Source organism: Chiloscyllium plagiosum, unplaced genomic scaffold (genome assembly GCF_037043375.1).
Source record: "Chiloscyllium plagiosum isolate Xiang-an unplaced genomic scaffold, Cpla_swu_hap1 HiC_scaffold_45, whole genome shotgun sequence".
Lineage (NCBI taxonomy): Eukaryota > Metazoa > Chordata > Chondrichthyes > Orectolobiformes > Hemiscylliidae > Chiloscyllium > Chiloscyllium plagiosum.
In genome coordinates this window covers 8,193,715-8,219,572 of record NW_028270183.1, presented here as the reverse complement: position 1 = coordinate 8,219,572, position 25,858 = coordinate 8,193,715, and the positions used below count along the sequence as shown (strand labels likewise).

The following is a 25,858-nucleotide window of genomic DNA, read 5'->3' as shown; positions in this document are numbered from 1 at the left end:
TGGCGCATCTGGTGAATTAATTGCTTAAGCTCCTCCCACAAAACATCACTTCAGAGTCAGACTGCACCATGTCAATGTATTCAATCAAAGGTTCTTGCATCCATTTTCCTTGTAAGAAGTGCCTCATGATTGTTTTTATTATTTTCAGAAATAGTTCTACCCACGAGTTCCTTGGCAGTAACAAAGGGTTGGCAGTAATCAGTGGAATGCTTACCCTGTTTGAAAGGGGCACCCTGGAACCTGAGAAGGGTCCTAAGGGGGACCATGGCCAAAAAACAGTTGAGAATCACTGACCTAAATGACCACCTCCAAATAACGGACAGTGTGTTGTCCCCTGTGGCCTCAGTCCCATCTCTGATGGGTGTTTTACCGGCAGCAGCCACACTACTCCCACTGGAGCCAATGAGCGATTGACAGCCAGTCTCTGACTGTCCAGTGGTTGTCAGGAGTGGGAGTTCTGCACCATGGGTCCTCAATGGCGGCAGAGATCTAGCACTCACCAGTCAAGTACATGATTAGTGCCTCACTCAAGCAGAGCCCCTGACATGGGATCCCTGCTGGTTTCCCTGACTCATTTCCAACACTCTGCTCTTTGTTCTTCTTCATATCATGGGTGTGTGTGTGTCGCCATAATCTTACCAGACTATACGGGCTGCCCTCTTATTGCAGAGAAGCGACTGGTGGTGATTTAACCTGAGAGCCACTAGACCTCAGACGAGGGAAGAGGTTGAGAAGGATTGTCCTTCATGGTAACCTCAATCCGGTGATGGGAATTGAATCCACGCTGTTGGCGTCACACTGCCCTGTAAATCAACAATCCAGCCAAATGAGCTAAGCCAATTCCTTTTTCATGTCATAGTGATGAGAAAAGTGAACGAAATATTGTCCAAGTATTCCAGTTATTGACGTTGTCTAAGGGTCTAGACTTCCCCATCTTTGAAACCCCTGGCCTCTGTCTTACAAGATAGTATTTAAAAGCAGCAAGTCTCATCGATCTTCTCCCTCAGCTAAGTTATAATTTCAATGATCAGCTATCTCAGGCCAGGGACCAGCCCTACCTCGGGGCCAGGAGGTGTGTTTGAATCCCACCTGCTCCAGGCATAACATCTCAGAACAGATGGATTAGAAATATTTAGACCAGGGATCAAACCTCTTGCGTAATGTGTGGATTATTATCAAAGACATGATGGTGATGTGCATTTAATCTAGGAGTCACAAAGGCGATCACTCCATGTCATGGCTTTGGTGTGTATCTGGGAGTGCCGATATGTGAACCTTGTATTTCTGCTGTAGTGCAGTTTTAGCCACTAGGTGGCGAACAACCACAGGAATTCATGGTGCGCGGTCAAACTGTAAAAAAATGGCCATAAAAAGTGGAGTGTTTTATGGATGCACATTGGACCTCGCATTTATCTAGCAAATAGATTTGGCTGAATAGAATTAATCTCTGTACTTGGATCTGCCTGTTGTTTTTCCAGCTGTGTTATGTATCACGCTATACCTGTTGTATTATAAGACATGGGAGCAGAAATTGGCCATTCAGCCCATCGAATCTGCTCCACTATTCAATGAGATCAGACCTGATTTGATAATCCTCAACTCTATTTTTCTGCTGTTTCCCCATAACCCTTGATTCCCTCACTGATCAGTCTTAAAGATATTTAATGGCCCAGCCTCAACTGTGCTCTGCGATAAAGAATTCACTGCCCTCTGCCAGAGTAAATTCCTCCTTATCCCTGTCTCAACATGTTATACAAAGGACACTACCCCTTTAAGACGTATAGACACCATCACGATGTGTGATACTGTAGAAAATCATGAGGGGCATAGATAAGGTAGATTGCCAACAGCGTTTCCTCATGGTAGGGAAGTCTGAAACTAGAGGGTGTAGGATTAAAACGGGAGGGGAGAGATACAAAAGGATCCAGAGGGGCAACTCTTTCACACAGAGGATGGCGAGTATCTGGAACAGGCTGCTAGAGGTAGTGGTGGAGATGAGTATAATTTTATCATTTAAGAATCATTTAGACAGGGACATGGATGGGATAGGTATGGAGGGATATGGACCAAATGCAGGCAAATGGGGCTAGATTAATCATGAAAACTGAGCGGCATTGGGCCGAAGGGCCTGTTTCCATGCTGTAAACCTCTATAACACTCTAAGGGGTCTCTGTCTTTCTTTCCAGTCAGTCTATTAATAGTGAATCAGTGGTTAGTCTATGACTTAATTATACATGTTACACTATAGTAATTTAATTAAGTGCTTACCCCTAAGCTGACTGGTTCTTAATTCCCTGAATATTTATTAAACTGCAAAAGGTGCAAAATAAATTTACAAAGACGTTGAGTTATAAAGGAGAGGCTGGGACTGTTTTCCCTGGAGTGTCGGAGACTGACGGGTGACGTTATAGAAGTTTATAGAACCATGAGGGGCATGGATAGGGTAAATAGACAAGGTCTTTTCCCCAGGATGGGGGAGTCCAGAACTAGAAGGCATAGGTTTTAGGTGAGAGGGGAAAGATTTAATAGGGACCTAAGGGACAACGTTTTCACGCAGAGGGTGGTGCGTGTGTGGAATGAGCTGCCAGAGAAAGTGGTGGAGGCTGGTACAACTGCAACATTTAAAAGGCATTTGGATGGGTAAGTGGTTAGGAAATGTTTAGAGGGATACGGGTCAAATGCAGGCAAATGGGACGAGTTCAGTTTCGTAAACCTGGTCAGCGTGTGTTGGGCTGAAGGGTCTGTTTCTGTGTTGTATGACTCCATATGTTCTATCCTATTTAAATATAGAAATCATGCCAGTTCTCTAGCACTTTTGCTGTATTCACTCATGGGATGTGAGTGTGGCTGGCTGGGCCCAGCATTTATTGCCTGTCCCTAGTTGCCCCCCCGGAGGTGGTGATGGTGAGCTGCCTGCTTGAAATGTGGCAATCTTGAAATGTTTGCTTGATCTTTTTCAGACAATTTTTATGTGTGTGTTGTAACATGAGAAAAAGACAATTATCCAAAACATAAGCTTCTCTTCTCCAGATTCTTTTAAATTATGGGCATGCCATCCAGCCAGGCATACACATAAAACACACAGGCAATCAGCACTCCTTCAACAGAATGCACTCGCAAGAGGAAACAACGCTTGGTGCACTGGTTAATTCTGTCAGGTAAAGCTGTTACATTGATCTGCACTTTATCAATGGTTAAGTTAGCTTAGTTGGCTGGATGGCTGGTTTGCAATGCAAAGGGACATCAAGAGTGTGGGTTTAATATGCACACCTGCTGAGGTTACCCCGTTCAGCCACACCTTTCTCCTGAGTCATGGTGATCCAGCACATCACCCATTGTCTCACTCTCTCTCAGAGCAGCCCATAGATCCTCTCTGTCTCTGTCTCTCTCTCTCAGAGCAGCCCATAGCTCCTCTCTGTCTCTCTCTCTCTGTCTCTCTCTCAGAACAGCCCATAGCTCCTCTATGTCTCTCTCTCTCTGTCTCTCTCAGAGCAGCCCATAGCTCCTCTATGTCTCTCTCTCTCTCTCTCTCTCAGAGCAGCCCATAGCTCCTCTTTGTCTCTCTCTCTCTCAGAGCAGCCCATAGCTCCTCTCTGTCTCTCTCTCTGTCTCTCTCTCAGAACAGCCCATAGCTCCTCTATGTCTCTCTCTCTCAGAGCAGCCCATAGATCCTCTCTGTCTGTCTGTCTCTCTCTCTCTCAGAGCAGCCCATAGCTCCTCTCTGTCTCTCTCTCTCTCACTCAGAGCAGCCCATAGCTCCTCTCGCTCTCTGTCTGTCTGTCTCTCTCTCACTCAGAGCAGCCCATAGCTCCTCTCGCTCTCTGTCTGTCTGTCTCTCACTCACTCAGAGCAGCCCATAGCTCCTCTCACTCTCTGTCTGTCTCCCTCTCACTCAGAGCAGCCCATAGCTCCTCTCTCTCTCTGTCTCTCAGAGCAGCTCAAGGCTCTCTGGCACTGTGGTGACTTTGCCTAAGTGCTTAGATCCAGATTAAAGTCAGGTTCATCTGTGAGAGTTTGTAAATCAGCCAGAGGTGCTGAAGGAGGTTCTGTGAGACATTGTATAAACTTCAATAAACCTGTTCATTCATCATTCAAACGATGGGTCAGCATAGTGCAAGGTGTGTTTATGGCACAGAACCCAACATTCGAAGGTAACCAAGCAATATATGTGACAAAGATGCAGTCCCAGGTGAAAATAGTAACACTTTCTTTATTTACACAAATATGAATTACAGGTCACAATCTTGGAATGGCTACACCATAGCAACTTACCACAAAGATCACGTTTGCCTTGAGATTCGTTTAGAAATATTTTATTGTGAATGGACAAGATTATTGGAGCAAGTCAGAACTTCCTCTGTGTTGACACTCTCGCCCAGAAAGCCCTTCAAGTACCTGAGAGCTCTGCTTCTGAATGAGAAGCTTGTTCAGCCCTCGCTGCAGAAGTATTTGCCTTTGGTAGCCTGGCCAAGCGGTCTAAGCTGCTGGGTTAAGTTTCCTCCCTTAAAGGAGGTGTGGGCTCAAACCCAACTGCTGCCCTTGTGCAGATCGAAAGTTCAGTGTTGAACACATGTGTTTAAGTTCAACACAACAAGCTGCTTTGGGGTGGCATGGTGGCTCAGTGGTTAGCACTGCAACCTCACATTGCCAAGGACCTGGGTTCAGTTCCAGCCTCGGGTGGCTGTCTGTGTGAAGTTTGCACATTCTCCCCGTTGTCTGTGTGGGTTTCCTCCCACAGTCCAAAGATGTGCAGGTCAGGTGAATTGGCTATGCTAAACTGCCCATAGTGTTAGATGCATTAGTCAGAGGGAAATGGGTCTGGGTGGGTTACTCTTTGCAGGGTCAGTGTGGACTGGTTGGGCTGAAGGGCCTGTTTCTACACTGTAGGGAATCTAATCTAATCAATCTATTCAGAGCTTTTTCTGCTGGATGTGTGTCCCGTGAATCTGACTGACCGGAGCTCTGTGCTGACCCACAGCAGTTTATTCCCAGATCTGAGACTGAAACAGTGGTTATCTGATGGGAGGACATTGAGCTGACCAGGTTCCTGGCCTCACTCTCCAGCTGGGCCTAACTGTGTGCATCACTGGGCAGATTGGCATTTTAAGACCAGTTTCTCGTCACGCTTAGCCAGTCACTTTCTCAGTGAGTTTGCAAGTCAGCCATGGCTGATCTATGACCCCTTGTTCTGGATTCCGTCACCATCGGGAACATCCTTCCTGTATCAGCCCTGTTGAAGTCCTGTTGGAATTTTATGGATTTCTGAGAGAGATCTCCCTCATTCTTCTAAACTCCAGTGAATACATTCCTTACTGAATCGATCTCTCATATAAGAGACCTACTCTTGTTCCTTGTTTATGTGGTCAGAGGAGATACAATGGAGGGCATTCATAATCAGGAGAGCTCTGGGCGAGACTCGACAGAGAGATACTGCTCCCATGGATGGAGCTGTTGTGAAGTAGAGAGGGAGCAGTGAGAGGGCCCTGAGGTGACATGAGGGAAATCAGGGAATGGTTGGGATCCAGAACAGATGCCCTGTGGTGGTGGCAGAGGCTTTGAAAGGAGATCCACTGGATCATTGTCTGAGAAGATTTTCAGGCAAGCTTTGAGAAGATTTGTAGCTCAGGTTGAGGTTCTGGATGTAGGTTTGCTCGCTGAGCTGGAAAGTTCATATCCAGATGTTTCGTCACCCTAATAGGTAAGATCTCCCGGAAGCCCACTGAAGATGTTGCCTAGTAGGGTGACGAAACATCTGGAAATGAACCTTCCAGCTCAGCGAGCAAACCTACATCCAGAAGATTTTCAGGCCAACAGGGAAAAAGGTTGAAGGGTGTGGTGGGGGGGGGGGGGGGGGGGGTAGTTAGGGGACTCGGTACCTCAGTGTGGATTGCAATGATGAGATGACTCTCTCCACCATGAATCGGGAAAGCGCAACACTCCTTTCCATCGCTGACCAACCTGGATTCTCACTAAGTGCCGATTCCATATCTTGGCATCAGCCCTTGACATCCTCAGTGACGTCGACCTCCTGTGGCATTGCTCCCAGTGAAGAGGAAGACGTTGTTGGGGAAAGATCAGAAAACCTTCCCACCAACTCGCCTGTTTTCAGTGTCGGAGGTGAAGGGTTGCCCTGCTGTTCCATTGTGGGCAGTCAGTGATGGGCAGGGTGTGCTGCAAACAATTTCCACCCATGCTGTATTGCTTTCCTGCTCAGTTGTATCCTTTCAGGCCATAGAATGTGAGTGGGCGCTGGGCTGAGTAAACATTAATTCACAAACTAAACAGCAGCAAATTAGTCCCTGCCATAGGGCAGAGCTTTAGGAGCAGGGAGGAGGCCATTTGGCCCCTCGAGCCTGCTGTGCCATCCAACCGGATCATGGCTGATCAGATCATAAGGGATAGGAGCAGAAGTCGGCCATTCGGCCCATCAGCTCTGCTTCCCCATTCAATGAGATCAAGACTGATCTGATAATCCTCAGTTCCACTTTCCTGCCTTTCCCAAATAACCCATGATTCCTGTCCTCGTTCAAAATCTGCCTGTCTATCTCATCCTTGACAACCAGCCTTGACAACCCTCTGGGGTAAAGAATTCCCCAGATTACTGGCCTTCTGGGAGAGGAAATTCCTCCTCATCTAGTACCTTAATGTCATTATCCCACACCATCTCCATATCTTCTTAATCTCTTAAATATCTCAAACTCTACCGATCTCTGTCTTGGACATATTCAGCGATGGAGCATTCCAGAGTAGAAAATTGTGAGGATTCACTGGTCTCTAATAGAAGAGATTCCTCCTCAACTCGCTCCCAATTGGTAAATCTCATTCTGTGGTTTTTGAAACCAAATGTTTCTGCTGTTAATCGTGTAAAATCTGAGACTATGAGAAACGTTAATCTGGGTTTGGTTGAGAGAGATTTGTCATCTGCAGATGTAAAAGGACGTCCATAGGAAAAGGGGGTATGTTTGCTCTACTCCATGGTGGTTTTTATGAAGTAAACATTTTGAAAATGGCAATTGTGATTTGTTGCAGGCAGGGTTACTATTGTACACAGAGAGAAGTTGCTGGCGAAGCTCAGCAGGTCTGTCAGCACCAGTGGAGAGAAAGCAAGGTTAAGGAGTCCTGGACTTGAAAACATAAGTTCTGCTTTCTTCCCACAGATGCTGCTAGACCGGCTGAGTTTCTCCAGCCATTTCCGATTATGCTTCAGAGCACTGTAAAGTTCTTTGTTTTATTTTGCAGGATTGTTGTGTCATGTTTTTGGGGACGGTAAGTAAAGAGAAATGGAAAGACAAGAGTAGCAGCTTCATAGGTGGACATTACGACCTGCAAGTTCCCCTCCAAGCCCACTCACCATCCTGACATGAAAATATATCGCTGCGCCTTCAGTATCGCTGGGTCAAAATCTTGGAATTCAAAATCTATCTTTGCCTTCGACAGGTCTCTGTAGTAAAGAATTCCACAGATTAACAATCTCTGAGTGAGGAAATTCTTACTCATCTCTGTCTTCATCCAGAACCTCAAAGTAATTATCCTGTTCCATCCCTATTTCTTTGCGGCCCTGTGTGTACCCACAATCCCAAGGACTACAGCGGTTCAAAGAGTCGACTCAACCTTTTCCAGGGCAGTTAGGGATAGGTGACAAAATCTGGTATTGACTGAGATAATCACATTTAAGGAATAAGTTAAAACAATATGAGTGTGGAGTTTTCCATTCCAAAGCACAGCATCAAGGGCAGATACTCATTGATTCCAACATAGCAAATCTGTCTCCTGTAACCATATCTTAAACTTACCCCACAGCAGTGTGAATCGCTGACAGTATCTGCATCTAATGGACTGACCGAAGGCCGTTTTGTGATGTTTTATTTTGATATTGTACTTTGGACAGTGATGCTCAAAGGAGCCTGAATCAGACAGGGCTGATGCGAGTCAGATGTGATATCATCCTGTCCTTGATTTTATTGCAGGTATTAAGGATGTTCCTCACAGTCACAGCTTTGTCAAATGTTTCCTGTTGGCCAAACTGGATTCCAAACGCGTTGGGATCTTTGTGTTTCAACTAAAGAGCGGTTCGTGTGTGGAATGAACTTCCAGAAGAAGTGGTGGATGTGGGACAGTTACAGCGTTTAGACGACATTTGGATAAGTACATGTCTAGGAAAGGTTTGGAGGGATATGGGCCAGGAGCAAGACAGGTGGGATTAGTTTAGTTTGGAATTAGGGTCAGCATGGGCTGGTTGGACCAAAGTGGAATTTATTGCCACGGAGCGCAGTGGAGGCAGGGACATTAAATGTCTTCAAGGCAGAGACTGATAAATTCTTGATCTCGCAAGGAATTAAGGGCTGGGGGGAGAATGCAGGCAAGTGACGTTGAAATGCTCTTTAGCCATGATTGAATGGAGGAGTGGACTCGCTGGGCCGAATGGCCTTACTTCCACTCCTATGTCTTATGGTCTTATGGAAGGGTCTGTTTCTGTGCTGTATAACTCTAATAATTTCCTCCTCCCTCCTCTTAAGTTGCTACCTCTTACAGTTTCTACAGCTGGGGTACCACAGTGTCACCTTTGCCAGTGCACTCTCCTGGGACTGTGAGGAATACAAGGTATGTGAGCAGCTCAATACTCTTCTCAATCAAAGAGTAGCCATCAGAATGAGACCAGGACTCGTTCACTAACTTGCTCAATGTGGAGCTGTGTTGACTTGGTTGGGGTGTCAGAAGTCTGAGATCTAGGAGTTGCTCTCCGGGGTTGATGAGCAGCAGCACACAGCAGTACGTGAGTTTATCCCCCTTCATCAAATGGGGATAATATACAGCCTGTTGTCTTTTGATGTAGGAGGGCTGATCTTTCGTCATTTTGATACCACATTTGGTTCTCCCCTCACAAATTGCCAGCTGCGATGGGAGGGAGGGGTTTGGTAACTGATCAGAAATGTGGAGCTATAATCCCTCACGTCTTCCACCTCTGCTAATTGCCACCTTCAGGGGCACCAAAGGCAGTATGATTTTGCCAAAGTGGCTACAATGATCTTGCTTTTGACTTGGCTGTCCTTTGAGAGGCGATTGAACGGCATCAACCTGAAGTGGGAGGGTACAATAAGTGTGGATCACACATTCCATTGTGTCCCGTTCTCAGTCGCTCCTGGGAATGGGTCTGTAAAAACAAAAAAAAAGGGCCCCAGAGGGAAGTGTAATCCATTCAAGAAAACGTTGGAGGGCTTTCTCTCTGGTTGTAAGTATGCTAAACTCACTTGATGTACTCCCCATCTCTTCCAGGTCAGCAGAGGATCTTGAATCCAAAAAAGAAATCCTCAGGCAGTGTCTCCGTCTTATGAAAGATCCGTCTTTTTCCATATTAGACGTGCTTGGCATGGAGCATTTCAATCAGCAGATTATTGCAAGGAATGTCTCCGTTTAAATGCTTGAGGTAGAGGTATTCTTCGGCCTGCATGCTGATGGCTCGGATTTCAGGGAGCCTCAGGAGTAGTTGTCCAAACTGGTCAGCCTGCTGTGGGAAGCACATTGTGTAGTCCATCAGAGCCCTGTTGACCTTCTCCTGGATGCTCTCCACAAAGGGTCGGTTTTCCAGATTCTTCACGTCTGCGGAAGGGAAGAAGGAGACAGCTCAATAAAGACAGGTGCCCGCGCACGAAGCCAACGGGGGAGTGTCTTCCCGATGGTTCTGTTGCCAACCGGTCGCTGGATGTTCATTCTCAGAGACTCCAGGGCGACCCTGGAGGGTTGGCAACCCCTCCCAGATCCCAAGGCCATCGGAGGCCAGCTTGTAGGGAACCAAAACAACCTCCCCCGCTCCCCATCACGGTGTTGTGCCTTACCAGGACTGAAGAGCACCAAGAACTTCAGGCAGACAAACTCGTGCCGGTCAGTCTGCAGAGCTCGAAGCTTAGTGACCAGCTCCTGCGTACGGCTCACCAGGTTATTCAGCGTGGCTCCTGATTGCGAACTGATGGTTGACAGATCAATCTGAGACGAGAAGAGCATTCATTAATCAATGAGGAAATGTTGCAGGGTCACAGCCTCTACAGTAACATCCCTGAGTTTTAAGGGACAGCTATCGCACACCCTCAAGACCTCTAAAAAAAAAGTAACATTCTTCTCTCCTTTTAAGATGCTTTTTTATAATCTACCTGATGAAGAAGCAGCGCTCCAAAAGCATGTACTTCCAAATAAACCTGTTGGACTATAACCTGGTGTTGTGCGATGTTTAACTTCGCCCACCCCAGTCCAACACCAGCACCTCCACACCTTAAAATCTGTGACTGCAGTTATGTTAACATAACTTGATTTTAAGTTTGGATTTTTGAATTCGTGGCATATGGGTTTTTCTGTGAACCTGAAAAGTTTAATGATTAACTTGTCAGTATTTCTGTAGCCATGGTGATTTCTTTCAAAACAGCTTGAGAGAGGAAGCTTTCATGACTAAATTGTTTTTTTTGTTTACATTAGAGTTTTTGACTGAGAAAGATATACAGAATAACACTGTAAGCTTTCTGATGGAAGTTTCTAGACTTTGTTTAAAACACCTATAAAGTGGGGAAAAAATGATTTAGGTTTAGTTTCAGGTTGGGACATTTGTGTCGAAGTTTAGATGAAGATGGATGTATAAAGCTGTTGCTCCTGAGAAAGAGGGAAGATTGTTAGATTTATTAACAATATATGACCTCAAAATTTAATAACACTGCCTTAGCAGGTGTGTTAGGATAAAAACCTGAACAGATTATTTGAAGCTGAGAATGTTTAAACTCAGATGTATGAAAACTCCAGGAAGAGGCAATCAGATTTTCCAAACAGGAAATGAAAGTCAAAGTTAAATTAAATCTTGTGAGGTGGTTGGGAGGGTGATTTGTCTTTGGCGTGAGTACTGAACAAAGGGTGCTTGTGGGTACAGGGTGTTTCTGAGGTCTGTAATGTAGCTTTTTTTTTGGATTAATGAGATTACATGTTGAGTCATAGTCATAGAGATGTATAGCGTGGAAACAATCCCTTCAGTCCAACCTGCCCATGCCGACCAGACATCCCAACCCAATCTAGTCCCACCTGCCAGCACCTGGCCCATATCCCTCCAAACCCTTCCTATTCATATACCCATCCAAATGCCTCTTAAATGTTGCAATTGTACCAGCCTCCACCACATCCTCTGGCAGCTCACTCCATACATGTACCACCCTCTGCGTGAAAAAGTTGCCCCTTAGGTCTCTTTTATATCTTTCCCCTCTCACCCTAAACCTATGCCCTCTAGTTCTAGATTCCCCCACCCCAGGGAAAATACTTGTTCTATTTATCCTATCCATGCCCCTCATGATTTTGTAAACCTCTATAAGGTCACCCCTCAGCCTCCGATGCTCCAGGGAAAACAGCCCCAGATGGTTCAGCCTCTCCCTATAGCTCAAATCCTCCAACTCTGGCAACATCCTTGTAAATCTTTTCTGAACCCTTTCAAGTTTCACAACATCTTTCTGATAGGAAAGAGACCAGAATTGCATGCAATATTCCAACAGTGGCCTAACCAATGTCCTGTACAGCCGCAACATGACCTCCCAACTCCTGTACCCAATGCTCTGACCAATAAAGAAAAGCATACCAAATGCCTTCTTCACTATCCTATCTACCTGCAACTCCACTTTCAAGGAACTATGAACCTGCACTCCAAGGTCTCTTTGTTCAGCAACACTCCCTAGGATCTTACCATTAAGTGTGTAAGTTCTGCTAAGATTTGCTTTTCCAAAATGCAGCACCTCGCATTTATCTGAATTAAACTCCATCTGCCACTTCTCAGCCCATTGACCCATCTGGTCCAGACCCTGTTATAATCTGAGGTAACCCCCTTCGCTGTCCACTACACCTCCAATTTTGGTGTCATCTGCAAACTAACTATACCTCTTATGCTGCTTTAAAGTTGTGTTATATGTAAATAGTCTGGGTTATTTCATTTTGTCTTTATTTATTTTCTGTAATAAACTTCTGTTTTATTGTTAAAATCAAATCTGCAACACTGTTTTTAAAATGCAATGAGGGACTATCTCATTAAAGCTGAAAAAGTTTTTAATCTGTAATCTGATTTCTCCAATAAAAGGATTATATAGGATCGTAATGTAACCAAGCTTTTGGTCACCTGCCCTATTATTGCCTTACATTCCCTACTGCCAACGTTTGCCCTGTGTTACTCCTGTGAAACATCTCACGATATTTTACTGCTTTAAGGGCGCTATATGAATGCAAGTTTTTGCATGTTGAGCGAAGTACAGACCAGTTGGGTGAAGGTGGCCTGTTTCTGGGCCGTACCTTCTGTAAATTGTTGTATAAAAACGAGGGACCTTTACCTGTTGCCCTGTTACCAGGAGGACACTCGATTCCTTCCCATGGGCCACTTGTCGGTAGATATGGTCCATGACTAGTAGCTCACTCCAGCAATTCTGGAGAAGTTTCATCTGGTCATCCACCTGTGAAAACACAAACACACAGAGAGTTCAACGATGTGCAGGTTAAGGTGGATTGGCCATGCTAAATTACCCCGTAGTGTCCAGGGATGTGCAGACTAGGCGGGTTAGCCTTGGGAAATGCAGGAGTATATAAAGATTAGATTCCCTACAGCGTGGAAACAGGCCATTTGGCCCAACCAGTCCACACCAACCCTCCGAGAGTACAGGGGATAGGATAGAGGGGTGGGTCAGGGTGGGACACTCGTCAGAGGGTCAGTGTGGACTCAATGGGCCGAATGGCTTGCTTCCGCACTGCAGGGATTCTATGAATCAATGAGCTCTCGGAATCAGCTCTGAGCAGTTAGCTCAGATTTTCTGTTGGATTTCCCTACTGTGGAGTTACCCTGTGTGGGGTTTGCACATTCTCCCCGTGTCTGCGTGGGTTTCCTCCCACAGTTCAAAGATGTGCAGGTTAGGGTGAATTGGCCATGCTAAGTTGCCCATAGTGTTTAGGGATGTGTAGGTTAGGTGCATTAGTCAGGGGTAAATGTAGAGTAATAGGATAGGGGAATGGGTCTGGGTGGGCTACTCTTCAGAGGGTTGGTGTAGACTTGTTGGGCTGAATGGTTTTTTCCACACTTTAGGGATTCTATAAATCCATGATTTGAGGTAAACTGCTTCCATTTGATAGTCCAACATAGCATTAGCAGTACTGTAGGTAGATGGAGTAGTGGTATTGTCATAGGGCTTAGTAATTCAGTAGGACCCAGGCCAATATTCTGGGGATTGAGGTTTAAAATCCCATGGAGGGAGGTGGTGAAAATTGTATCAACAAAAATCTGGAATTAACAAAAAAATGCTGATACGATGGTAACCATCGTGGTATACAAATGCCCTTTTTAATGACAGGATCATTATGGAGCTAAAGAAGGCCATTTGGCCCATTGTGCCCTGCACTGGCTCTTCAAACATGTATCATGACCCTTGTGCCAATCTTCTGCTTTCTCCCTATACACCTGCATGTTATTTCTATCTAAATAACCATCTGAATGCTCAGCTTTATCCCTTGGAACGTAGGAAGATGAGGGGTGACCTTATTGAGCGTATATTAAATCATGAGGGGTAGATATAGGACGAATGTAGATAGTCTCATCCCCCAGAGGTGGGGTATTGAAAACTAGAGGGCATAGGTTTAAGGTGAGAGGGGAAAGATTTACAAAGAGCCTGAGCGTTAATGTCTTCATGTAGAGAGGCGGGTTTTTGGAATTGGCTACCAAAGAAAGTGGTTTAAAAATAATTTGGGTAGGTACATGGATGGGAAGGTTTTAGAGGGGTATGGACCAAATTCAGACAATTGGAACTAGCTAAGTGGGCACCATGGTCAGTATGGAGCAGTTTGGGCTGAAGGGCCTGTTTCCATGCTGCATGACTCTATGATTCACTTTATGACTCAAAGTGAGCCGGCCTCCACCACATTTCCAACTACTATCTGGGTGAAATGTTTTTTTTTCTCACACGAGTCTTGTAGCTTTTGCACATGACTTTAAATCGATGCCCTCTTGGTCGTGATCGTTTTGCGAGGTGAACGCTTTCTCCCGACCTTCTCAATGCAACTCGCTCACGTTTTCGTAAACCTCTGTCAAATCTCCTCCTGGGCTTCTTCTGATTAGGGAGAACAGTCCCAGCCACTTCAACCTATCCTCAATTATCCCATTTCTCACTTCCTGAGGAATTGTAAATCGTTTCTGTGCTCGATCCAATCTCTCCCACAATGTGTCACCCCCACAAGCGCGTGCAATGATCCACAGATAGGATGGCTTGAATGACCTCCTTCTGTCTTGTATAGCCAGCTCATGGGGTTGAAATATAGAGCACACTAAAGGCAATTGTAACATTTTTGCTCCAAATTCCAGTTGATTTTTGGTGTCACTTTGGTTTGTACAAGTTCAACATCATCCTCTTCCTCTTGTACTCAATGCCCCTATTAATAAAACTGGGGACACATTATTAACTGCTCTCTCCAGCTGCCCTGCCACCTTCACTGATCTGTGCACAAATACACCCAGGTCCCTCTGCTCCTGCAGCCCCTTTAGAATTCAACCCCAACTATTTCACATTGTTTTTCAATGTTCTTCCAACCAAAGTGCATCACCTCACACTCGTCTGCATTGAACTTGATCTGCAACCTATCCACCCACTCCACCAACTAGTCCATGTCTGTTTAGAGTTTAACACTGTCCTCCTTGGTTTACAATTGCCCAAGATTTGTGTCATCTGCAAACTTGTGCCCTGTACACCAAGATTCAGGTCAATAACGTATGCAGCCGGTTCTGACATAACACGATAGCTTCCTCCTCATGCAATCCCACGTTATAAGAAAATGGCGCAACAGCTGCACAGTTTAAGCTAACGGGGCCAGATTCACGCTATAGCCAATACGGGTAAGGAAAGTTCACATTCTACAACTAACCGTCTAAATTCCTGAATTTGTTTTAGCCATTTTGTGTTGAAGAGACGCACGTTATTAGCAGAACTGACTGTAACAACTCTGAGGAACTCTTACCACAAATCTTCCTCCTCAGCGGAAAAAAAATAGGCATCCATACCTAACACCATAAGATATAGGAACAGAATTAGGCCATTCGGCCCATTGAGTCTGCTCTGCCATTCGATCATGGCTGATATCTTTCTCAATCCCATTCTCCTGCCTTCTCCCTGTATCCCCTGGTCCCCTTACTAATCAAGAACCTGTCTATCTCTGTCTTAACGCCACTCAGTGATTTGGCCTTCACAGACCTGTGTGGCAATGAGCTCCACAGATTCCCACCCTCCAGCTGAAGAAATTTCCCTTGGGTCTGGCCTACATGTGACTCCAGACCCACGGTGAAATGACTGACTCTTAATGGCCCTTTGAACTGGCTCAAGCCAGTCCTAGGGCCAAACAGAGACTGGTTCAGCCCACATACCATGAACAAATAAGCCAAAAGATAACGAAACTTGAAGTTCAGATCAACTCTGTTTGAGGTATGTTCACACCAATAGCCCATGAGGGGTATTGATAGTATGAACAGCCAAGTTCTTTTCCCCTGGGGTGGGGGAGTCCAGAACTAGAGGGCATAGGTTTAGGGTGAGAGGGAAAGATATAAAAGGGACGTAAGGGACAACGTTTTCACACAGACGGTGGTACGTGTATGGAATGAGCTGCCAGGGGAAGTGGTGGAGGTACAATTGCAACATTTAAAAGGCATCTGGATGGGTATATGAATAGGAAGGGTTTGGAGGGACATGGGCCGGGTGTTGGCAAGTGGGGCTAGATTAGGTTAGGATATCCTCCTTGGAAGGCCTCCTTGTGAAGCCCAACCCCAAAGGCAGACAAACCAGGCTCTTGGTGACGTAATTAAATACGAACAGAAAAGATCAGCGCGTTCAGGAGAGGTGAAGCGAATGATAGCATCAAATCCTCTGCACCCTCTGTGCTTTGAGATCAGGCAGCAGGAGGCAGCGTCAGGAGCTGAGGAAGTAGGATGGAGATGCTGAATGATTTATTGCGAGTTCTCTTTCCTGTATGACTCTCTCCGGATCAGTGAGGAAGTAAGATCCGCGATCGCACGTCAAAACACACACACACACACAAAAAGTCCAATCGGGGAGACGTGGGCATTTTCCTGTCATTTCCTGCTTTCAACGCAGTGGTGTTTGCACCATCCTGTTTGACACAATCTCTTAGATAACACATTCGGTGCATAAGAGTGAACTAAAATAGTTTGGCCTGACTTACTAGGGTATTGCCTGTAAACATTGCAGTAATGTGCTAAAATGTGGCAGTTCAGCAGTACTTCCTAGCTGGAAAACAACATGGAATTGTAGCAAACATCAGCTCAAATTGTTGATCAAAAACCATTCCACATCGAGTCTAGTTTCTCCCCCACTTGCTAACATTCTGTTTAAAGAATCAGTTATCAAAGCAGAAAGTGACAATGGTAAGCTAAATATCAACTTTTGTGCAGCAATATGGATATTGGTCATCAGGTATTGAGCTCTCTTAGACATGCTGGGCCATACTGAGCACATGGTGCTCTCTCTCTCTCTCTGATGACCACATGGAATGAAAGATTCACCTCTACAAAGTAGCATTTGAATGATGGATAAGAGGTGAATTGATTGAGACATTCACTGACATGACGGGTCTGTACAGGGTAGATGGGGGAAATCTGTGCGCCCACTCTTTGAGAGAGAAGATAGAGATTGAAAGTAATTGGCCAGGAAGCCGAAAAAACAAAACACGAGGAAAAACCTCTTCCCACAGCCTGCAGTTAGGGGCTTGCTTAGCTCAGTTGGCTACGTGGCTGATCTCTGAGACAAAGTGACACTAACAATGTGGGTTCAATTCCTGCCTCAGCTGAGGTGAACCATGAAGGACTCTCCATCTCAGCCTTTTCACCTGGGAGCATGGTGACCCTCTCACTGATGAGACTACAGTGACTTCTGGTGTAGGTCTGTACCGCACTTTGAGAGTCCGCTGGTTTAGTCAAAACATTTACAAAGGAATGAGACAATTAATCTGAGAAGGAGAAGAGAAAGACAGGGGCTTGGCACTGGATGAATTGCTCAGAGACCCAGTACTGACATGATGGGCCAGATGGCCTCCATCTATACCATACAGCCATAGAGAAACAGACCCTTGGGTCCAACTTGTTCATGCCGACCAGATATCCTCGATTAATCCTGTCCCATTTGCCAGCACTTGGCCCATATCTCTCCAAAGCCTTCCCATCCAGATGCCTTTTAAATATTGTAATTATACCAGCCTCCACCAATTCCTCTGGCAGCTCATTCTATAGACACACCACCCTCAACATGTAAAGGTTGCCCCTCGGGTCTCTTTAATATTTCCCCTCTACCTTAAACCAATGCCCTCCAGTTTTGGACTCCCTCACCCCAGGGAAAAGACCTTGTCTATTTACCCAATTGTCCCCCTCATGACTTTATAAACCTCTATAAGGTCACCCCTCAGCCTCCAACACTCCAGGGAAAACAGCCCCATCCTATTCAGCATCTCCCTACAGCTTAAACCCTCCAACCCTAGCAACATCCTTGTAAATCTTTTCTGAACCCTTTCACAACATCCTTCCTACAGGAGGGAGACCAGAATTGCACGCAGTATTCCAAAAGTGGCCGAACCAATGTCACATACAGTTGCACCATGACCTCCCAACTCCTATACTCAATGCACTGACCAATGAAGGCAAGCGTACTAAGTGCCTGCTTCACTGTCCTGTTGACCTGCAATTTCTGTGCACAACTACTGGATTGTTCCAAGCACTTTACAGGGAATGAGGTCCTACATTTGTTGTAATACCAGAAACATGACAGTCAGTTTGTGCACAGTGAGCTCTGACAAGCAACAAAACGCTCATCTGACTGTTTTCTTGTGATATTGGTTGAAGGACAAACATTCCCCAGGACACAGAGAAGAATGCCCCGGGCTCCTCTGCAACATAGTGACATGGGATTTTGTTTTACATCCACCTGGACACCATCTGCATGGCTCATCTGAAAGTTAGCAATCTCCAACAGCATACTGTTGCCTCTATGCTTTACTGAACGGTCAGTTTCGATTTCAAGTTTTCAAGCCTTGGTATGGGGACTTGAAACCAAAGCTGAAACTTTATTGCTGGAACAGCACAGCAGGTCAGGCAGCATCTAGGGAACAGAAGATTCGACGTTTCGGGCACATGAAGAAGGGCATGTGCCCGAAACGTCGAATCTTCTGTTCCCTAGATGCTGCCTGACCTGCTGTGCTGTTCCAGCAATAAAGTTTCAGCTTTGATCTCCAGCGTCTGCAGACCTCACTTTCTCCTCGGACTTGAAACCAAGCCTTTGTAACTCAGTAGTGAGATTACTACCCGCTGACATGTAGGATACAGCAAGATACCCAGTCTGATTTGGCTGTGCAGTAATAAATTTGCTGCCATTTTGCTGTGTGATGTACGGAATGTGCATCATGCAGAAGTGATCAAAACAGCTCATCGAAAACACACCCACCGTTTCATGTAAACAACAGACTCCTCAAGTGTTTTGAGAAACGTATTTAAAAATACTCTTTCTGCATTCCCTGAGGATTGGGAAACTCCCCCAGTTTTAAAGTCAGCCAGTGCCCAACTCACTTCAACCTTGAGCAGGCTGAGGTTACCTGGAATTGTGCTGTTTCCTCCCATTCTGTTACAGGAATAGGACGGTTCACTTCAGCAACTGGGGAAGGTGGGGAGAGATCTGAGGACAGATCAAAGCACCGACTTTCTGATTCAACCCATGCAATGCTGCCAACCAGGATATCCCATCCAGGGAATTGGGTCAAGGACATTGCTGACAGTGACTTACGTTTTCTTGCCTCAATTCTTTCGGCTCGGAACATTTCACTCCTGGAATTGCTGCTGTTTGTGTCTCAACTTCTCCGGAAGTTTTCCCACTAACTGGCTTTTAATCCAGACAGTGAGTGCTAGTAGATTACTTTACCATGGGCTCCTTAGAATCATAGAATCCCTACAGTGTGGAGATAGGCCCTTCTGCCCAACAAGCCCACACCGACCCTCTGAAGAGTACCCCACCCCAAACCCATTCCCCTAGTACTCTCCATTTATCCCTGACGAATGCACCTAACCTACACATCCCTGAACACTATGGGAAATTTAGCACTGCCAATCCACCCAAACCTGCACATCTTTGGACTGTGGGAGGAAACCCACACAGACATGGGGAGAATGAGCAAGCTCCACACAGAGAGTCACCCAGGGGTGAAATCGAACCCGGATGCTTGGCACTGTAAGGCAGTAGAGCTAACCACAGTAGAGCCATCATGCCACCCACTTTTTTTAAACAGACACATTGTTCCTGCTCCCACTAGTGTTTCACATGCTGGGTGAACCCTCGTGACTCCCTCAGTACTTAGTCCATTCTTCATTATAGCACAGCAGGAGGCCATTCAACCCGTTAAATCTGCCGCAGCTCTTTCAAAGAGTAAGCCAGGTGACCTCTAAATCCTATGTTTATTCTTTTTATCAACCCCCTCTCCATCCAAGGATGTTATTACACACCCTCTGGAGCAGGTCAGACTTGAGCCCAAACCTCCCGGATTAGAGGTAGGGGCACTGCCGATACTAATCTTTTCTTGTTTCAACTAACTGATGCCGTTTCAAGGCTCATCATTGAGTCTGTGCCTTCTCTATCAGTCTCTATCATCGTGCAAGCAGGAAGATCTCTTCCTCCTGTCACCTGCAGTTCTTTTGCTAATCAGCACATCTGGTTCTCAATGCTCCAGCCATTGAGGGTCTTCATTTACTTTATCCAGATCCTTTTGTGATGTTAAGCACCTCCACCCAATCTCCTCTCAACTCTAAGAAGAACAATCCCGATAGTTGCACACCCCCCAACGCCACGTGGATTTCTTTCAGGAAAGGGCAGGGATCCTTGTGGTCAAATTTGTTTTTTTTTAATAATTCATACAGAGCATGAGGGTGTCACTGGCTAGGCCAATGTTTATTGCCCATCCCAGAGGGGAGTTTAGAATCAATTACATTGCTGTGGGTCTGGAATCATATGTAGGCCAGACCACTTAAGGACTGCAGTTGTCATTAGTGAACCAGATGGGTCTCCCCCTCCACCCCAGACAATTGACTCATCATTCTGGATTATTACTCAGTTGAAATCCCACCATTTGCTGTGTTGGGATTTGAACCCAGGTCCTCAGAACATTACCTGGGTCTTTGGATTAACAGCCCAGTCATAATATCATTAGGCCATCACTTCCTGTTCTAAGGAGCAGTGCTCTGGGTCCCACAAGGCCCCACACTTTCATTCGCCTGGGCTTCCCTCGGACCAGGGCTGACTCAGGACCTGCCACATGGTGTCCATTCTGGGCCAACGCAAGTGAGGGGCTATTTTCACACAGAAGATCCCACAAATAGCAAATGGATGAACGACCTATTCGTCTGTCTCAGGTGTGTCGGTTCGGAGACAAACATCAGTCTGTTCCTCTGCTCTTTGAATAATGGCCAAGAGACTTTTACATCCGCCTGAGTGGGTGGGCAGGCTTTACATTTGACTTCCTGTCCCAGAAGCCAAATGAGATACCCTCGAGCATTCCCTCTTGACCAGTGTGAATTGTCTGCTAATGGGACAGCCATCTCTGAGCCAGAGGCTAGAAACAGAACTAGTTTGCAGGCTCCTACGAACTGGAATTTCAAACTTCTGTTGCCTTAAAGAAACATTCTTTCACAGGATGTGTTTGTCATTGGCCAGGCCCATCCTGAATCTCCTGTGAGGGCAGTTAAGGATTAGCATGTTGCTGTGGGTCTGGAATCTCCAGTCCGGGTAAGAATGAACTTCCTTCCATGATGAAATAACTGCACAGAGGCTGGATCCCATCACCAAGTATAATGCGCAGTACACTGCCCCCTCTAATAGTAATTAAATCATATGAATTTAATTTTCACCAGCTAGCATTGTTGGATTTTAAGCCATCTTCCTGTTAATATGGGTGATTGGGATAATTGATTGACTTATTGACTGGGGAACAGCTCAGACTGGAGTGTTAAAAGAGCTGTAAGACTGAGCAGTTAAAAAACTCTACCCACAAAAAAATATTAAAAAGGCAAATTATTTTAAACTAAACCAGCAGTTTGTTCACCCATCTTCCCACAAGTTAAAAAGTGGACCGTAGGGTACATGAGTGAGAGCTGATGAGTCCATTAAACTCACAGAAGAGATCAGAGATAGATATACCATGTGTAAGCGGCATTGGAGGACACCTACAGAGTCCATTGAGAGCCTCCCACTAACTTTTGACTTTTTAATGAAATTGTAGCAATGGACTTGAAGGCATGAGATGTGGAAAGATAAAACATCTTGCACTTTATGGACGTTGCAACTCAATTCATATAAAGCTGTAGAATTGTAAAGAATAATAGTGGATAAGGTTATGGATAGGGGTTGATTGGAGGCATTGGCTAAATTCCTAACTGGCAGTGGTGAAGGGCATTTAGGGATATGTGTGGAAATATGAACATTGTGGTAGTGTCATCGGCAGCAGGAATTCCCGTTAGCATTGAGCGCACGAAAGAAATCCCATCAAGAGATGAGATGCTTCATAAAATCTTCATGTGCCACCCAAATTACAAACAGACATTGACAATTAACGTTGGCAATCCATGTGAAAATGGTTGGGGTCGACAGCCCCTACCTATTGGTTTTAGGGAGAAATCCAAAAATTCCTTTAGTTGTGAGGAGCCATCCCCTAGCTTGGGAAAAGATGACAGTTAGCTCCACTTTTCCTCTACAGTTGGATGCCATTATGATTAGATTAGATTACAGTGTGGAAACAGGCCCTTCAGCCCAACAAGTCCACACCGACCCGCAACCCACCCAGACCCATTCCCCCCTTCACCTAACACTACGGGCAATTTAGCATGGCCAATTCACCTAACCTGCACATTTTTGGGATTGTGAGAGGAAACCCACACAGACACGGGGAGAATGTGCAAACTCCACACAGAGAGTCGCCTGAGGCGGGAATTGAACCCAGGTCTCTGGCGCTGTGAGGCTGCAGTGCTAACCACTGCGCCACCGTGCCGCCCACATACTAATGTTTCGGAGAAAATCCGCCCAGCCTTTCCACCTCAGGGAACCATTTCAACCAAGGTGAACACGGGTTGTAAAGGTGAAGGGCAGAAAAGGCGAGAACATAGAAAATAGAAGCAGGAGGAGGCCATTCTGCCCTTCGAACCTGCTCAATATGATCACAGTTGATCATCCAATTCAGTCCCCTGTTCCCACTTTCTCCCCATCGCCTTTGGTCCCTTTAGCCTTAAGAACTATATCTAGAGAAGGTCATGGCTAGTGATGGAAAAGCAGCAATTTTACAACATGGCAGCCCAACTGTTAGGGTGCATTCCTTGAGGGGAATTGCACCAATTAAATATTTAAAGAATCTGAACAAGTTATTGGAACTAATGACAAGCTTGGAAACAATCAGGAACTTGGTGGGGGGTGGGGTGAGGGGGGAGTGGGTGGGAATGAAGCCAGATAGAATATCTATGTTTCTCTAATTCTGTTTCTTCCTCTCCTGTGTTGAAGATCTTCACCCTGAGTTGGGAGCATGGTTCCCTGAATGACTCATATGGTCAATTCGTGCACATTGGCAATGGTGAGCTAACAAATAATGAGAGACATCGACAATGAACTGTGCTCTGCCTAACATAGAAACACAGGAGGTAGGAGTAGGCCATTCAGCCCCTCGAGTCTGCCCTGCCACTCAACATGGTCATGTCTGACTATTGAGTTCAATACCCTTATTCCTCCCCCCAACCCCAACTTCCTTCCATCTCCCTTTAGCTCCCAGAGCTGTATCTAAGTCCTTCTTGAAAACACGCAGTGTTTTGGCCTCGACAACTTCCTGTGGGAATGAATTCCTCAGGATTTAGTCTAACCTAATCAACAGAATTAAGATGAAGTTGATGAAATGTAAGGAAGGGATACTGAATTGAGAGGGAGCAAAAGAGTAAAGTGTGAAAAGAAAAGGAAGACAAAAATTAGATTAAAAAGGGGTGGCACGGTGGCTCAATGGTTAGCACTGCAGCCTCACAGCGCTTGGGGACCTGGGTTTGATTCCAGTCATGGGTGACTGTCTTTGTGGAGTTTGCACATTCTCCCCATGTCTGCGTGGGTTTGCTCCGGGTTCCTCCCACAGTCCACACGTGTGGGTCAGGTGAATTGGTCATGCTAAATTGCCCATAGTGTTAGGTTCATTAGTCAGAGGGAAATGGGTCTTGGTGGGTTACTCTTCAGAGGGTTGGTGTGGACTTGTTATGACAATAGACTTGTTGGACTGAAGGGCCTGTTTCCACACTGTGGGGAATCTAATTTAATCCCCACTCTCTGCGTGAAGACATTTCTGCTCATTTTAGTCCTAAAAGGTTTACCCCTTATTCTTAAGCTAAAGCTCCTGGTTCTGGACAGCCTCCATTACTATGAACATCCTTTCTGTATTCACCCTGTCTCGTCCTGTTTGAATTTTACAGGTTTCTATAAGATCCCCCTAATTTCTAAACTCCAGTGAATACAATCTTCACTGACCGAGTCTCCCCTCGTAAGTCAGTGCCACCACCCTGGGAGTCAATTTGATAAACATTTACTGCACTCCCTCAATAGCAAGGACTTCCTTCCTCTGATAAAGAGACCACAATACCGGAGCTCAAGATCAGAGCAATCCTGGGGGAAGAAGTGACTGAGATGCAAGCAGTTGGTCAGGCTGTTTATTCAACCCTCCCTACATTCTGGGTTGGTGACCTAGTTCAGACTGCTTGCGAGAAACTGGGAATCAGAGAAAGAAACTTTTTCAGTTCTCGGTGCCTCAATATCCATGACAACTTACTGCCTGGGTCAGCTGTCTGTACTTCCCTTTGCAAACAAAAAAAAACAAGTACTGTGATAAGTGTCTCAGCGATAACTGAGCTGAAGGGATTCCCCTGGCAGGGAGAGAGATGACAGAACCCATCCTGTTTACTCTGACTGTCAGAGCAGTTCCTGAGGCTAGAAGTGCCATCATGTCAGAGTAAGCAGATGAACCTGCAAACAAAACACTTTCTTCCTGTCACAGAACACATCCGCCGCTCACCTCCATCTCAACAACTGCTGTTCCATCCACTCCAAACAGAGCAACCGCACGCAGGCCACTGGCTTCTGACTTTGTGTTGTTCAGGATATTGATGTTGAGAATATCTAACTTGTAACAGCAATAGGAGAACGTGAGGACTGCAGACGCTGGAGATCAGAGTCGAGAGTGTGGTGCTGGAAAGGTCAGGCAGCATCCAAGGAGCAGGAGAATCGATGTTTCGAGCATAAGCCCTTCAACAGGAAGGGTTTATTACTGAAACGTCGATTCTCCTGCTCTTCAGATGCTGCCTGAACTGCTGTGCTTTTCCAGCACCACACTCTGGACTCTTGTAGCAGCAAGTATGTGGCACCTCCCGGGTTAATGAATAGCCTAAGATCCTTCACCCAACAACACCTGACATCAAGCCAACTGAGGAAATATTTAGGGGAATTGACCAAAAGTTCGGTCAGAAAAATGGGATTTGAAGAATATTTTCAAGGACTGAGAGAGAAGTAAAAGCATTTCAGGAAGGTTTAGCAGAGTGTAGGGGACTATACATCACTAGGCACAATCTCCAATGGTGAAGCAAAGAAACCCAGAGATGTGGAAGAGGGGAGAATTGAATATAGGAATGCATGTTGAGGAGTACGTCATTCAGCCCCTCCAGAATGTTCTACCATTCAGTGAGATCATGGCTGACCTGTGACCTAACTCCATATGGCTGCCTTTGGTCCATATCCCTTCATAGATTGGCTTTGCAAAAGCGCAGAGATGCTGCAGAGTTAGTACGAGAGGTTATAGGGATAGGGAGGGCTGAGGCTGGAGAGGAATACCGAAAGCAAAGATGATCCTTTTGTAAAGTTACAAGCCAGCAATACTTGGAGCAGCCTGTAACCTAATAATGTCAAATCGCATTGAAGAAAATGGAGGCACTGATGACCATGTTCCTGCTTCAGAAACGCTGCTGGTCAGCTATTGCACATTTCACCTTTGTATTGTGAAATAACATGAAAACTGCAGACAGTCGCATTAGCCAATTGCTCAGACTGTGGCCAGGCCACAACATCTTGATGTTGAAATCGGAAACATTTTAACAGAAAGCTTTCATTTTGACAGCATGCACCCCATTTCCACAGAGTTGAGCCAGTTACAGAAACCTGTAAAAGTGGTGGGCAAGGCCAGGATGTCCCTCAATCAACGAACAGCGATTAACCGGGGAATCTGAATTGCTGCTACTGGGATCTTGCTGTGCACAAAGTGGCCGTTTCGTTTGATCGCTAGAACACTAGTCTCTCAAATTCCAAAATTATGGTGTTGGTTTTGAAGAGCTCCGAGACATTCTGAGGACAGAAAATGTGTTTTCGGAAGATGTGTTTCTTTTTCTGTTCTTTCTCACCCAGCAACTTCAGGGGCTCTGTCTCTTGAATGAGCAGAAACTAGACGATAAGAACAATGGAATTATTGCCATCCAAACTATTCGGAGTTCTTACTTGTGTTAGGAAGAAAGGTGTGTGGATTAATGCATCCCCTAGATCTTTTTTGTCATTCATTCAGAGAATGAGGCTGTCACTGACTAGGCCAACATTTATTGCCCATCCCTAATTTCCCAGGGGGCAGTTCAGAATCAACCACATTGCTGTGAGTCTGGAGTCACATGTAGGCCAGATCAGGTCAGGGTGGCAGTGTCCTGCCCGAAAGGACATTAGTGAATCAGATTGGGTTTTTTTTCTCACCCATGACAATCAGTAGATTCATGGTCACCATTAGACTC

General features: G+C 45.7%; 1 protein-coding gene across 6 annotated transcripts in view; it reads right to left on the bottom strand.

Annotated features, from left to right (window-relative positions):
- Positions 1-4,185: 4,185 nt before the first annotated feature.
- Positions 4,186-25,858, bottom strand: part of LOC122552264 (nuclear receptor subfamily 5 group A member 2-like) — a 62,179-nt gene continuing 40,506 nt past the window's right edge. For all 6 annotated transcript variants that reach the window (XM_043694954.2, XM_043694952.2, XM_043694953.2 and 3 more), the window contains 3 exons: positions 12,339-12,458; positions 9,834-9,981; positions 4,186-9,597 (listed from right to left, as the gene is read on the bottom strand). In XM_043694954.2, the coding sequence (XP_043550889.1) occupies positions 9,353-9,597; positions 9,834-9,981; positions 12,339-12,458 (513 nt within the window). In that variant the 3' untranslated portion in view covers positions 4,186-9,352. The remainder of the gene's footprint in view (positions 9,598-9,833; positions 9,982-12,338; positions 12,459-25,858) is intronic.